This window comes from Symphalangus syndactylus, chromosome X (genome assembly GCF_028878055.3).
Source record: "Symphalangus syndactylus isolate Jambi chromosome X, NHGRI_mSymSyn1-v2.1_pri, whole genome shotgun sequence".
Taxonomy (NCBI): domain Eukaryota; kingdom Metazoa; phylum Chordata; class Mammalia; order Primates; family Hylobatidae; genus Symphalangus; species Symphalangus syndactylus.
The window spans coordinates 35,857,068-35,871,784 of NC_072447.2; the positions used below are offsets into that span (position 1 = coordinate 35,857,068).

General features: G+C 39.3%; 1 protein-coding gene across 5 annotated transcripts in view; it reads right to left on the reverse strand.

The window, feature by feature from the left end:
* SMPX (small muscle protein X-linked) overlaps positions 1 to 14,717 on the reverse strand; it is a 66,972-nt gene that overhangs the window by 28,388 nt on the left and 23,867 nt on the right. For 4 of the 5 annotated variants that reach the window (XM_063635269.1, XM_055268917.2, XM_055268916.2 and 1 more), the window contains 2 exons: positions 11,419 to 11,505; positions 4,936 to 5,084 (listed from right to left, as the gene is read on the reverse strand). In XM_063635269.1, coding sequence (XP_063491339.1) covers positions 4,950 to 5,084; positions 11,419 to 11,505 — 222 coding nt within the window. In that variant the 3' untranslated portion in view covers positions 4,936 to 4,949. Of the gene's footprint in view, positions 1 to 1,018; positions 1,146 to 4,935; positions 5,085 to 11,418; positions 11,506 to 14,717 lie in introns of those variants that run through there. The other variant, XM_055268919.2, reaches the window with a different exon arrangement.

The following is a 14,717-nucleotide window of genomic DNA, read 5'->3' on the forward strand; positions in this document are numbered from 1 at the left end:
CTGGGAAAACTGGCTAGCCATATGTAGAAAGCTGAAACTGGATCCCTTCCTTCCACCTTATACAAAAATTAATTCAAGATGGATTAAAGACTTAAATGTTAGACCTAAACCCATTAAAATCCTACAAGAAAACCTAGGCAATACCATTCAGGACATAGGCGTGGGCAAGGACTTCATGTCTAAAACACCAAAAGCAATGGCAACAAAAGCCCAAATTGACAAATGGGATCTCATTAAACTAAAGAGCTTCTGCACAGCAAAAGAAACTACCATCAGAGTGAACAGGCAACCTACAGAATGGGAGAAAATTTTTGCAACCTACTCATCTGACAAAGGGCTAATATCCAGAATCTACAATGAACTCAAACAAATTTACAAGAAAAAAACAAACAACCCCATCAAAAAGTGGGCGAATGTCTGTTGTTTCAGCCACCCAGTCTATGTTATTTTGTTATAGCAGCCCGAGCAGACTAAGATAAGGGCACACCTCCCCCAACAGGGCATTATAAAGATTCTTTTCAAATCTACAAAATCCAAAATCAGGGCTGGCTAGCTGATGTGGGGTATGAGATAGAGACTAACTTGAGATTATGAGGCTGTGTATGGGTACAAAGGAACTGCAGACCATTACAACTCACTCTCATTTACTGCCCTGCAGCAGTGTTTCTCAAAGTATGGTTCAAGGCCCACTGGTTGACCTCAAAAGACTTCTCGATACAAAAACACAAGTGCTTTCTTCAGTTCCTAATGACGAATGGGGATTAATTCCATAGATTTTCACTTCTGTACACAACAAAAACCTACTAAGTGAGCTATCAAGAATCACTAAAATTTTGCATTTTTCTAAAACCCTAGTTTAGTATATAATCATGAAGTCTGACTGCCACACATGTGGCCATGCTGCAATGTCCAACACAGAGAGAAGGGATTCTTGAAACTTAAGAATGAGAATTTCTTTTTAGAGCTTCATCAGTTCCAAGGCTTTCAATTGCGACTTTCTTGGTGCTCATTAGCGTCATTGTAGAATTATTCTTAGGTTTTACCTTTGTTAATCATTTCTTTTTCTTGTAATTGATGCATCACTACCACTTTGATACTTATTTTGTTCCTCTTCAATTCTTTGATATCACTGAGTTCTTTTACCACTGGAAAAAGAGATGAGATGGTGTAGGCAGGCTGTGGGGTTTTATTTTGTTATGCTCCAAAAGTTTAAGACGTAGTGCCTAGAGGAACTCTTTAGTCTCACTAGACTGGTCTAATTATTAACGATACCCTGGACGCTCCATTTGTCCAGAGGTGATCTCTGAGCCTCTGTTTAAACCATTCCATTCCCACTGCCTCTTTGAAATTATCCCTGACCCCAAATCATACCTTAGCCCCTCAAAAGTCATAACATTTTCTCTACTGCCTAGTTGTTAGTGGGTCATAAACAGCCTTGGGATATCTTTAATAATTAAGCTGCTATCTAATTCTTGAATTATTAGCTACATTTTGAAGTATTTTATCTTTCCATCAAGACTTAAGTATCCTGAGAGCAGGGACCAAGTTTTATATGTATACATTTTACTACAGAAAGAAGAAAGTACCCATGGTATAGAAGCTAGTTTCAAGGATTCTTTACTGAGTACCTATGCTCTGATCTAAGGGTCAGGAGCAAACAGAAATGGACACAAAGTCTGTTTGGACACCAGCCCAGAGCGATTCTGCAGGTTCCTCAGACCTTTGTCCATGAAGCCTGAGGTGGTGTCTGCTACAACTGTAAGCAAACAAGCTGACAGTGGCTTCTGATAGTGGCCCTGAAGGATTCCTGATAATGCAGCAAACAAGCAGGATTAGAAATATTGGAGGACATCTGGTTTCTAGATTTTGCCACTGGTCCTGCCTCTTCATCTGGTTCTTGGACTTTCTTAAGTCACCATCTGGCTACCTTAAATCACAGCCAGGAGGATTCCAAAATTTATGTGGCTGAACATCCTACCTTCCCTGTCCCATGCCAGTTCCAGCCTGGACTGGGGCCCCATTTGGGACACTCCTGTGTCTTTTGGCTTTGATTTGTTATGTGCTGTCTCTATATTGCCTGGTCTGGTTCCGGTTTGGGTCTAGGCCCCAAGTCCTTTTCCATAAGCCATGATTTCTGGTGCCCAACGGGGTAGTCACTGGCCTTTCTGATTCTTGTTCTGTAATGTTTTTAATTGATTTCTATGAACACTTATATCCATGACACAGGGCATGGAAAGAATCTGAAATCCTACACAAAAGGAGGCACTGATCTTGGCTAGAATGAGATGCTAACCTGTCTTATGTGCCTAAGTACCATAATAGTTATAATATTATGTGGACCTTGCACCTTGTGGTTTTCACTGTGTTTGACACTATGGACATGATGGACTTATTTAATCTTCAAACCAATGATCTGTTTGATCAAATAACTGGACAACACAGAGTGAGGGTGGGTGACAAAGTGGTGACCCAAGAAGAAAAAAAATCAATCCAACCAGTGAAGGGTTAATTGATGGCTGGTCCAGGGTATTTACTGCTTATGAGTTCACTGAATCTATCAATGTTAAGAAATGTTCTCCTTCTGCGACCACAGACTGACTACTGAAGTCTCGAAATCCCAAATATATCTGCAGGAAAAAAATAAGTAAAAAGCAAAACAGCTTGCTACAAAAAGTAAAGATCATTCCTTGGCTTAAAACAATGACTGTACTCATTTGGAATTCAGATCAATTACCCTGACAACTTAGATTTTCACATTACTGTAAGAATAAGGAAAAATAGGTCTCTCTCAGTGGTTTTACATTAGAATTTGTTAAGGAGAGAAGAATCATTAAAGTCTTCTCTGAGAAAATAAAGTAACAAAAATGTGTTCTGGATATTCCGGTACATTTTCAATATTTGATTGAGTTGTTATTCTTCCTTGTTCCCTGTAATCACACAGCCAAGGCTACTGAATCAACCCCACTGCTGAGTAACACTGCAAGATCCTCTCTAAGCTCATTTTAAAACCGCATTCCTCTGAATCTTCAAAACCAAATTCTTCTGGAACTGGAACTGAGGTTAAATTTAGGTCAACATGGATTTCATAAAAGTAAAAACCTTTAAAGTTTGCATTAAAAATTCATGTGTCCAACTGAACAGCCTTGGTTGGGTGATGATAATAAATATTACAAAAAGTTAAGTTCCCCTCTCCAGGCTTTCTAACAAGGAAGTTCTGAAGCTTCATCCCTACCATATTGAAAGATTTCATCTCAACTTGGCAACAGAAGCAGGACTGAGTGTGATACTCAGTCATCAATTTGTTCCATTTTGTCATCAGTAGCAACAAGTGCATGTAGCCACACGTCAGGTTAGTTCCTGCTCACAGCAATTTGTCCCCATCCAGGTTCCTGGGATTCAGTCTATGGTCATAGATCCACTCTGTTTTATTCTTACTCCTGTGTTCTTTTATGTAACTGTGCTGAAAACATCAGATACTATTCTTTTATTTTAACTCGAAACAGCTCCTCTCTTTCTCTAACTATAAAATATTTTCGGCTGAACTAACTTGCAAACATCCTAGTAAGTCAGTGTAAGTGTAACATAAATAACACTGCCACAATGCTCTGGACTGTCTGACAGAACGTTCTGTTCCTCATTCTGTCTAGAGGAGAAGACACAGCGGGGCCCTATCCGCCCCACTGCTTGCCTCTGCCATCCAGTCAGAAGATTTCACCCCAACACCAACAGGAAGCATGCAATCCATCTGTAAGGTGTGGTAGGAGGAAGGGATTGAAGCAATATAACAAGTAGGTGATAGCACTAACTTTGAAGGCAGACTCCATTTTTAGAATACATGATAGATGGGGAAACTCAGTCTCTTTAAGACTCATCTCAAAAATGAGAACAATAATTGAGTATCATGAGGCTTAAAAGAAACAATGGACATAATGCTCTTCACACAGTATCTTGCTCATGGTAAGTGATGAATAAATGTTTCTAGTGTGCAGCATGTAGTGAACACTCAATAAATATTGATTGAATGAATGGGTGAGTGACCAAATGAATGAATGGACAATCAACCAGATAAAACCTGTTTTATGTTCCCAATACAGATTCCTCTCCTCTAGACTTAAATTTCTGCTTAAGAAATGGAATAGATTGTACATTGTGGGCTTAGTAATGTTGGAAAAGGGTAGATTTGCTCCCAGGGTCTCCTAGGAGAAAGAGGGATGACTTGGGCCAATTCCACACTCCCCTGCTGGCAGAATTCCCATACCAGTCCACAGGAGCCAGGTGGAGGGTTGTGTGAACCCTCACGAGGGGATCATTATTGAACAGATGCAATTAAAATAAAAATAAGGTCACAATCCCTGCTTGCAGTGCCTTGTAAGGAAGCATACAAGTTTTGAGCTACCCTTAACCTCATCCACACCTAGAGTCATTATGGCGTCCTCTTGGTCTGCCTTACACACACCTGGGTTACTTGATTAAAGGACTGAACTCCTGGGTCTCTGCCTCTTTATACTCCCAAACTTGTTCAGTTCCTTGATCCTCTGATCCTCCAGCTCATGAATAGCTTGTTGCTTTTTGTGATACCTGGGTGAGGAAACTGAAGCATGGAGTGAGGGAGGGCTGCCTGGACCTCAAGATCAAAACCTCAAGGCCTTTTCCCAAGCATCTTTCCTCTCCCAACTTCATCCTTCCACAACTAAGAAGGATGATCAGAAAGAGAATGGCAGGCTAACATCCTCAATGGATCTATGGCTGATGATGGAATAAGACAGGCCCAAAAACTTGGCTTAACCAGAAAACTGCACCAGAAATACTGACTTAAATTGAAGGCCCCTGGTATTTAATGAACTCTTGCAGAATTCCAGATTTCTTCTGTGAAAGGCTTCCTTAAAACATTTTACAGAAGCCTTTTTGAGACAAAGAAGATAGTTTTTCACTCACCTTTTTTCTTCCAACTACTGTTCAGCTTTGGGGACATATTTTAGTTCACTTTTAATATTCTGGATTTCTGATAGATTGACTGCAGGTCCTGGAAGTTTCTTCGCTCCTGGAATTGGCTTCTTCTCCTCATCCGAGGTGGGAGGAACACCCTGAAGAGAAAAGAGAAGAAATCCAACTCACCAAAAAACACATTTGATCTCTTTGGGCCATAAGCATGAACCAGAAAAAAAAAATTAAAGCAACAATGATGTCAAAATGTGATTCTAGCAGAGTGACTGTCCCTTGTGTTGTTGAGACAGCCTTAGAGTTTCAATAAAATCTCGTAAAGTTTGTTGTGAAGTGTGGAATAAAGTTGGAAGAAGAAAACAAGTAATTTCCACATAACTTAGAAAACACGAGAGTACGTTCAACTTCTGATAACTAACAAAAATTACTACTAGTTCAAAAGATTTGTGTTTCCAAGAGAAGCATCTTACAAGATTGACTTTAATTTGTAATCGGACAATTATAATATGCCTGACAGCAAAGGTTTGTACAATGTTAGAGCATGGGATGCATAAACAAACTGAAACAAACGTAAGCAAAACTTTTTTGAATATGGGCACGACAAAAGAGAGTGGCAGAGGAAGCCCAGCTCTCTCCTGCTTTGGGAAGTATTTTAAATTTCCTTTCATTGAATGTTATATTTTTGTTGCAGCTTTAGGGCAGGACCCACATCCTATCCTTTCTTGTGGCATTTCCAATATCTGGCGCAGAGGTGCACACGCATACTTGTTGACTGTTGTTTATTTGGATCAATCCCAAGAATGTACCATAATGAAAATCTATGCCTCTATGTACATACACCAAACACACATATAATGGTAACTATAAAACAAGATCAGTTGCTGTGTGTGGCTCTGAGAACTTCAGAAACTCATTTATACAGAAAAAAAAAAAAAGTTGATTATTAGCCCATTCCTTCTGTTTGCTAGAGGTGGTGGGTAGGGGAGGATATGTTCTCTATGGCCCCAGGGAAAGGTGTTGGAGGAACATTTGATCACCGTGGCAGCCTTGAGAACTCGCCTCTCGGATCAGTTTACTGCAGAGAGGATAATTGAATGACGGCTCCAGCTGCTTCACATTGAAATCCAGCCATCCATCACCACGCTGAGGTCACACTTCCCACGGCTGCTTGTAGCCAATGACTGAGTGCGACAGGAATTCTAAGGGGGGCCCATTCCTGGGAGACTTGGGACTCCTCTGCGGAGCGACTTCACCTGGAGAACTTGCCTCAGTAGGGCACTGAAGTCTGAGATGCTTCCACCCAACCCTCTATCCCTCTCTCCCTCCCAGCCTCATGCAACTCCCTCCCATTTTTCCTTACAAGTGTTTTCCCCAGCAAATATCTTTGGGTCAGTTTCCTGAAGGACCCAAACTAACACAGACTGACGCAGATCTCCATCTGCTTGGCCAACAACTGGGTGAACCAGTACAGTTCCCGGGAAAATAAATAAGTAACTGCATGTTTGCCTCTCACCAGAGAGGGTGGGCCCTATGCCCTATGCCCCGCCTCCACCCCACCCTTACCCTCAACCCCCACCAGCAGCCCTGTCATTTGGGTATTAAAGCTGATGGTATGTGTTAATCCCTGTCTGGATCCTATGTCTAGTTCTCAAATTGGTTAGAACCTAAAGGAAGAAAGTATTCAAGCTTCCCCAAACTAACAAATTACTTAGTAGACACGTCCTTTATAGAAATGTTTTTAAATTGTTTATCGGAGAGGATGAGTAGCCATAAAATATTGAGGTGCTGTTCTTCTACTAAGGGCTAATGGCTTTTCCTACAGTCATTTTCTTTAAATCTGGTACAGTGCTGTTGAAATAGCTAACGTTTCACCCAAACAAAATGATAAAGTATTTCAATGTAGACTATACCTGCTGTAAATATCTGGAAAATACTGTTTCCCTGGGTCAGTGTACAGAGCCCTAGAATCAGCTGTTTTTTGTCATGCACACACATTTATCACTTATAAATGTAGATTTAGAAACAATAATTAAAACTGTAAAGCATCCACTTGGAGGACTAGATATTCCAAAATGTTCTTTGCTATGCTTTCAGAAAGAATTTTTTAACAAGGCTATGAAGTGCGGTGTGTGTGTGTGTGTGTGTGTGTGTGTTTTATATACGTGTAGTGGTGAAATGAAAAATATTTCCTCACTTATAAATGTTTCCACGACTGTTAGGTGGGTAGATCTTTTTTTTTTAATTTCTTTTTTTATTTATTTATTTTTATTATTATTATACTTTAGGTTTTAGGGTACATGTGCACAATGTGCAGGTTTGTTACATATGTATCCATGTACCATGTTGTTTTGCTGCACCCATTAACTCGTCATTTAGCATTAGGTATATCTCCTAATGCTGTCCCTCCCCCCTCCCCCCACCCCACAACAGTCCCCGGAGTGTGATGTTCCCCTTCCTGTGTCCATGAGTTCTCATTGTTCAATTCTTAGGTGGGTAGATCTTAATAAAGAAGCATGAAAGAGAAAAATGTTTCCAATTCCTTCTGTTAAGTTCCTGGATAAGTCACATTTACTAACTTTGTAACATCAAAATGTTCTATATTGGCATATTTAACACATTAAAGCCAATGTCTGTACTTACGTTTATATGCAAAAATTTTTGAAGTGAACATTTGCAGGTTAATAACAATATTTAATAGGCACCTTCCTCTCAAGTTATTAAAACTTCAATGCATTGTGTTTTTCTATTTATCAACGTAAGACTTTCACCACTTAATTTGTAAAGTCACATATAATGGGAAATTATAATTCAATATATTTAGTAATTAGATATGATATTGACTCAGGAAGAAGGGGGTTAATGGTGCATTTTCTTAAATGAATCTTCTCTCATCTTTTCAAAACATAACAGGAGTCAGATTCCATTTATTTTATGAATTTGTAATTATAAGAATTATAGTAAGTTAAGGCATAAACAGGGTTCCAGATGGCCCCATTTGGCTAATAAATATGTCCTTTTTTAATTTTGTAAGTGGATATTTGAATGAAGAAGGGACATGAAAGACATTCTTTGGCTTAGATAAAGAGAATGTAAAAGAAGGCTTATCAGCCACAGCAGCATTCTCAGTTTCAGGAATGGCTGTTGTGAAGGGAAATGTTTCCCTTGGGGGTCACAGGGTATTTGTAAAACTTGGCAAAACAGTGAACCATATTCAAGTGATCTCACTTTCATCTCCCTCATTATTGCCAGATATCCTACTGAGTTTTTCCCTAAACTCTCCTGTGTGGGACAATACAATCTGGCCTGCTCATTCATGCTCAAACACCAAAGACTTAATAATAACGGCACACTGTTAACTGTTCTAAGTTACATGTACTAACTCATTTAATCCTCACCTCAACCATATAAATCTGGTACTATTATCATCCCTGTCTTACAGTTGAGAAGACTCAGGCACAGAAGGGCTAAGAAACTTGCCCCAAGGCCATACAGCTAGGAAGTGGCTAGACCAGAATTAAATGTTTGCATCTTGTAAAGGAGCCAGGTGGAGAGGGAAATAATTAACAGAAAATCCCAACATGCTATTTTGTGGCTTAATAATGATAGTATTTCAGTCAAAAGAGAGATTTGGGAAGCTTAGTAGAGGCTTGTCAATACCCTTCAAATCACTTCAAGCAAGCAGCTGATTGTCTTACGCAAAAGACCAGCCCTGTTTATTAACGTTTGGCTGTAAGGCCTCAGTGTTGGGCACATGCCCATCTGTGGCTGGGCCAAGCAGATAGAGGGTGTACTCCAGCTCTGTGAGCAGAGCAAAGGTCTTACCAGAAACCATAGGTGGGCCAAAGACAGGGTCAGTGCTCACAGGCCTTGGCAGACAGCCAAAGACTCATTCTGGCTTCCTGCAGGGGAACATCCTCTTCACATCTGGGAGGGTGTCAGGATCAAAAGTCCTTCTGAGTTTAGATGGGGAACCTCCTGAATGTGATAGAGGTGATCTTTTCTGTTCAAAGATGGTATGTTATGATCTCTATACAGTAATTATCCTCATGCAAGGCTAGGCAACGAACGAATTTTAAGTCTACAAAATTAAGCAATTCCAAGTTTGCAAACCAGATGATAATGATAGTAAATGTGGATGTATACGTTATTTCAAATCCACATTTTATTTTCTCATTCAAACTATGCCTTAAAATGTGGCTGGGGCCTGAAGCTAATTGACAAAATCCTACTTAACCCACGCTGTGGCCAAGCCAAGCTGTCTAATTACTCCCCGCACAATGTTGTCTTCATAAGAAACTTAATCTGAGGTCCAGGCCAGAGACTGAGTCATTAGATCCCACTCCCTCCCCAAGACTCCACAAACCCTGAGAGTTTATTTCTGCTTTTATGGTAAAGAAATACCATCACTAGCTTCACCCTCCTGCCCAATGAGCTCTATGAGAAAGGTATGGTACAGTTCAAGAAACATTCCATCTGTTGGACAATAAGTTGTTACAAGAAAAAAAGGAAGAAAGACAAAAAAAAAGAGACATCCCTGGGGTCTTTGTATCTTTGTGGATACATCACTCCCTCCATCCTGTGAAAAATACTAGTTGGCCATTTGTGTATGTGGCTAATTATAAAGTAGGTGTTCACACACCAAGCTGTATCAGTTCTTGTCTATTTTAGAATGCACTGCAACCATGAGATTAGATACAAGGCAAGAGAGAGCAAAGTGCTTCCCCAGTCCCCTGAGACCCTTGTGTGGAGGAAAGTACCAGTTGGACAAAGAAGAACCAGGGGCCATCTGTACAACAGGTGGAAAATGAAATGTGAGCCACCAAAACAGCTGTGAAACCAGTCAATTTAGAGAGAAAAGTGGGTCAAACTACTTTCTGACTGATTGCCATGGTAGTGACAGACACAGTTTAAGAGGAAGCACAGGAAGCAAAGAAAAATCTAATTACAGATAAATGAAGGTATAGAAGAATTCCACTGCCATCCCTTCTACTTCCCCATGCCTTTTCCTTACAATATGCAAAAACAATAGGCCCAGGAGTGCTTCATGAAAATTGGATAATTACATCAATTGATGAAAAATAGTTTATGGAATACCTACTAGACTATGCCATGTCCATTATATCATGCCCTCACAGTGACCCTCTGAGGAATGGAGGGGATCCTATTTTGCAGACACAGACTCTGAAATACTTGGCCCAAGTCCCAGATGGAGACCTCATGATCATGAGTTAACTCGATGGCAAAGTTAACAGCACCAGAACTTGAGATTATGTAACCATAAAAGCAGGGTAGGGCCAGGTTTTTCCAACTTGTATGTTCAAAATTTGTATTCATCAAGGGTGACTTAGTGGCTGAAATTCCAGCACTTGATGATATCACTCAAATACTCCCCATCTCCTCCTTTCAAAAATTATCTTTCTACTGATAGGAGACTGGAACCACTCATTTAGGACCACATCAGGAATATTCACAGGAAAAAAAGGTTACAAGCAGGACAAAGTTTTATTAGGAAACTTTGAAATGATAATAGATATTCTTTTGGGACAAATACCAAAAATGTCACTTGGTAAACTTAAAAAGCCTTTTTACCTTTTTAAAAAGATGAAATACAGTTTGCTATGCATTGTGGCTTTATTTGATTCCATTTTCCATGTCTTGTGCTAATAAAATGTTCCAAAACCTTCACTATCTTTTTTGAGAATCAGACCTTCCAGGTTTCAGCAGAAAAGTTACAATTCGGTAAGAAATATAAACATCTGAGGAAGAAACTCTTCCCTATTTATGGCATTCATTATTAATTTTAGCCTCCAATTTAGCAGACTGGGTACTTGAATTTGGGGGAGAAGTAAAGAATTAGAAAGAGGAAAAAATACAGAAATGGAGGCTTGATAGACTCTCTTGCAAAGTTCCCTTTTCAAAGGAAACATTTAGAGATTGAGTTTTTGTTTGTTTGTTGTTTATTTGATTCCCCAAATAATTTAATGGGCTTACTTCCTGCACTCCCACTTATCAGAAGCTGTACTAAATATTATTACATCCTGCTCAGTTGGATACAAGATCCCAAGTGAAAACTTAGCAATCTAGTGACTACTGCTAGACCAAAAACTTCTCAGAGGCTTTATCCTCCCCACCACACACACGTGCACACACACACGCACACACACACACAATCAATCAAGCAAGCAATCAATTAATCAGTCAATCAACAGACTGGAAGTTAAACTCAGTACCTTCAAGCAATGGTGCCAGATACAGTACTTAAATTTGGCTGAAGGGAAGGGAGGAGGCAGTGCGTTTCAGGGCTGACTGAGCAAGACAACTAAAGAAACGTACATACTGTATGTTATTCCTTGACACACAACCATTTGCCCCCTCCCTTGCCCTGGATAGCCAGCCCTTGCCTTGCCTCTGCGCCCTCTGGTGAGGATTTTAGAAAGGAAAAACATTGCTGTGTTCTAAGAGCTGAGTTTTCCTCACCTCCTCCACTTCAGGAGTACATTCTTTTCTTCTAGGGGGTTGACCTGCTCCTGGCCGAAAGGCTCCCATTGGAATATTGATATTTGCCTAAAAGAGAAAACAGGGTAGGTTTAGCTTTAAAAAAGTAAGAAATTGCAATGACATTCTGAGACAGTAATCATTGTGAAGAAAAATGCATCTGAAAAGTACATCTTCAAAGCTTTTTATCTCAGGAAAATTGCTGTAATGACAGCATAAAAATATGCAAAGGAAAATTTGACTTCCATTTATTACAGATTACATTTATTACGGATTTCATTTATTACACATCCTTAGGTCTGTGCAGTGATTTTACAGTTTCCTGTTGGATGGGAGAATTGGAGGACAGTTTGTTCTGGCTGTTGCCCTCCTGAGGTGCATATTATTTTTCTCTCTCTGGGATAAGGACGGAACACATAATGACAGGCAAGGAGGAAAGAGCATCTGCATAAGTCATCCCACACCTTAGCCCTCCTTCCGGTCCCTTCAAATTTACCACATGGGAGGGGAGACATTTACACGTCCTAAGCCACCTCCTCCTTTCCATAATGTCCTGCACTTTATTGCCATAGTCTCTGAAATTGACACTCTTCTACCTTCTTCCCAACATGTACTTGTGTGGGTCAGTAAGGAGTAAAGAGGGTGCTTGGAAAGCCAAGTTCCCTTTGTATCACCACTCATTGACTGTTCTCCTTTATCATGATAAAATACTAATCTCCATCAGTGGTAAACATAAAATACCTTCATGACATCCTCTAAACATTAAGTTAGGTAAGGATATATTGACACTGTAATTTGGACTTGGAGAGATAATATGTAAATTTGAATTTTGCCCATACTTATTTGATGTCAAAAGGTGAAAATATGTAATGCAGATCAAAAATGTCTTCAACCAGTATTATCACTCACATAAAACAACCATCAAATACTATTTTAAAGTAGAATACAATATTTTTCCATTGAAGATAAAGTGTTGCCTTATGAGTAATTGGATATGTGGGTTTGAAAAGTTGAAATTTCGTTTTGATGTTATGCATGTAAATGATGCCTGAACAAAGAGAGCAAAATTTTTTTTATCTTATGACATGGATTGTATGATTTTGGCACCACACCAAAGGAAGTTATTAGGAAGTGTGTTAAGTCCCATTTGGAAATGCCTGGTACAAGCTCTGTTGCCAGGGGAATGCTTAACCCTATGAAACAGGAAGCATCCAGTGTCCATGTTCATGCAACATGGCAGGTCTGTATTGTACTCCCTTCAGGAGCAGGAGGTGACTTTTCCTACCCAGGGGCTTTAAAACACCCCATCCTTACTAGAATACTGCTGATACCACAGAAAGAAACAGATCCAAAGTATTTGTGGAAAGTAACCAGAGAGGTACATCATTGTGGAGCCATTCCTAGTATCAACAAGCCAAGGAGTATTTTTAATCAGTATGTACCACATATGTTAAAATATAAATCCAGCACAACTTTAGAGAAAAGCATTTTAAAAACCTAAGGCTGAGCTTTCTATGCTATTTTTATGTGTAATGGAAATACCAGGTGGCCTAGAGTGGGAGAAGGAGGGGGCATAAGAGAGGAGAAAGATTTGTCTTATATGGTGGCAAATATGGAGCCATACTTCATGAATTCCAAGATGCATCTTTTTTAATATCTTTGGTCAGAATGTGTCTTACAACCAATAGTGTCCTACAATTTTAGTTGGCACATTTGCTTTATTTTGGCAGGCTGTAAAATAATGGTATTTTACAATTGACAGTGTCTTAGATTGGATGAAATATCATAGGGGCCTGAATAAAGAAGATCAAGACAATGTAAATCATGCTCAATCATACTCACAGAAGATAATCCATATTGGACCAATAGACAATTTCCATCACTACAGTTTGGATAAAAGAGGGGAAAAATCAATATAGGGACTATTTGGGAAAAAGTTAACCAGTTAAAAGTTTAGTTAAATTGTCCCTACCCCAACCCATTTATTAAGCGTCTACAGGGGGCATCTTTCTAATGGTGAGCTCAAATTATCATATTGTTTCTGAAAGCCTTGATTGCTAAATTAACTCATTTAATCAAGTATATATGCTCTATGGTAGATTGTAGTTTTTAGTAAGGGGACATGCAAAGGTCATCCAGAATAATATAATACTGTGAAGGGCATGTTATAAGATGACTACTTTTCCTGTTTGGAGATTAATTTTAATGATGCACCCCCATGTGGCCTCTCCATGTTTCATGGGTGGCTTAACAGTAGTGAAAAGAGCCTAATGCTAGCAGTTGCTACAAGTTCTCTGTGCTTGAAAAAGTAACAATTGCTCTGGGTCTCATTGTCCCCATTTGTAATATGAATGTTAGGCTGTGTCGATGGTTTTCAAACCTCTTAACCAGGGAACCCTTCCTTCCTTCAAATGAAGTACTGTAAGAATATCTACAATGCAAAGCAGGCAGAGGTGGAGGGTTTAAATACCTGCGTCCTCACAACAAACTTTTGAGGTTAGTATTATCATCTTCATTTTACTGATGAAGAAATGAATCCTCAGAGAGGTTAATTCTCTCAAGGTCATACATATAGTTCCAGGAAAAGGCAAGATTCCAAATTGAAGCTGCCTGACTTTAGGGACAGACCTTCTCACTCTCTCAAACCCGTCTCTAAAGAGCTCTTTTCACGTGGCCAAAAATAGCTCTAACCAGCTCTAAAATTCTCTAAAGCAGCTCTGATATTGGAGACTTACACTTTGAGGGTGGCCTTTGAAAACGGGCACATAAAATGGATAATTTCATAATAGATACCAAAGAAAAGCCACATTGAAAAATGAGCCATTAACTCACCGACTTGACACTTTTTCTTCTTTAAAAGCATCACTCAAGAAATCAGAAAAACCTAAATGGGTTTTTTTTTTTTTTTTGACAGCAGATATTGACAGGAACCAAAGCAGCCTGAAAATATGTCGAACATTCAATCATAATGTGCACCAATAAGCGAGTATAAGAGGCGTACTTTGTCAATTGTGGCATGCATTATACTATTAACAAGATGATTAGAGATGTTTCATTAGTATAATTGTAGGACAGTAATCTTTGAGTGACAAGTCATAGACTAGATTATAGCCATAAGAAAAATTCCTTATAATTTGAATTTGATAAAAATATGTAGACCTGTAGCTCTCAGTTTTTATTGCATTGGCCAGAAAATTGGGTAATATTTTGTCTCTTTCACTGACTTACTCTGTGTTTAAACACAAATAAAATACTTTCTCAGCGACTAATTTTTCTACCTA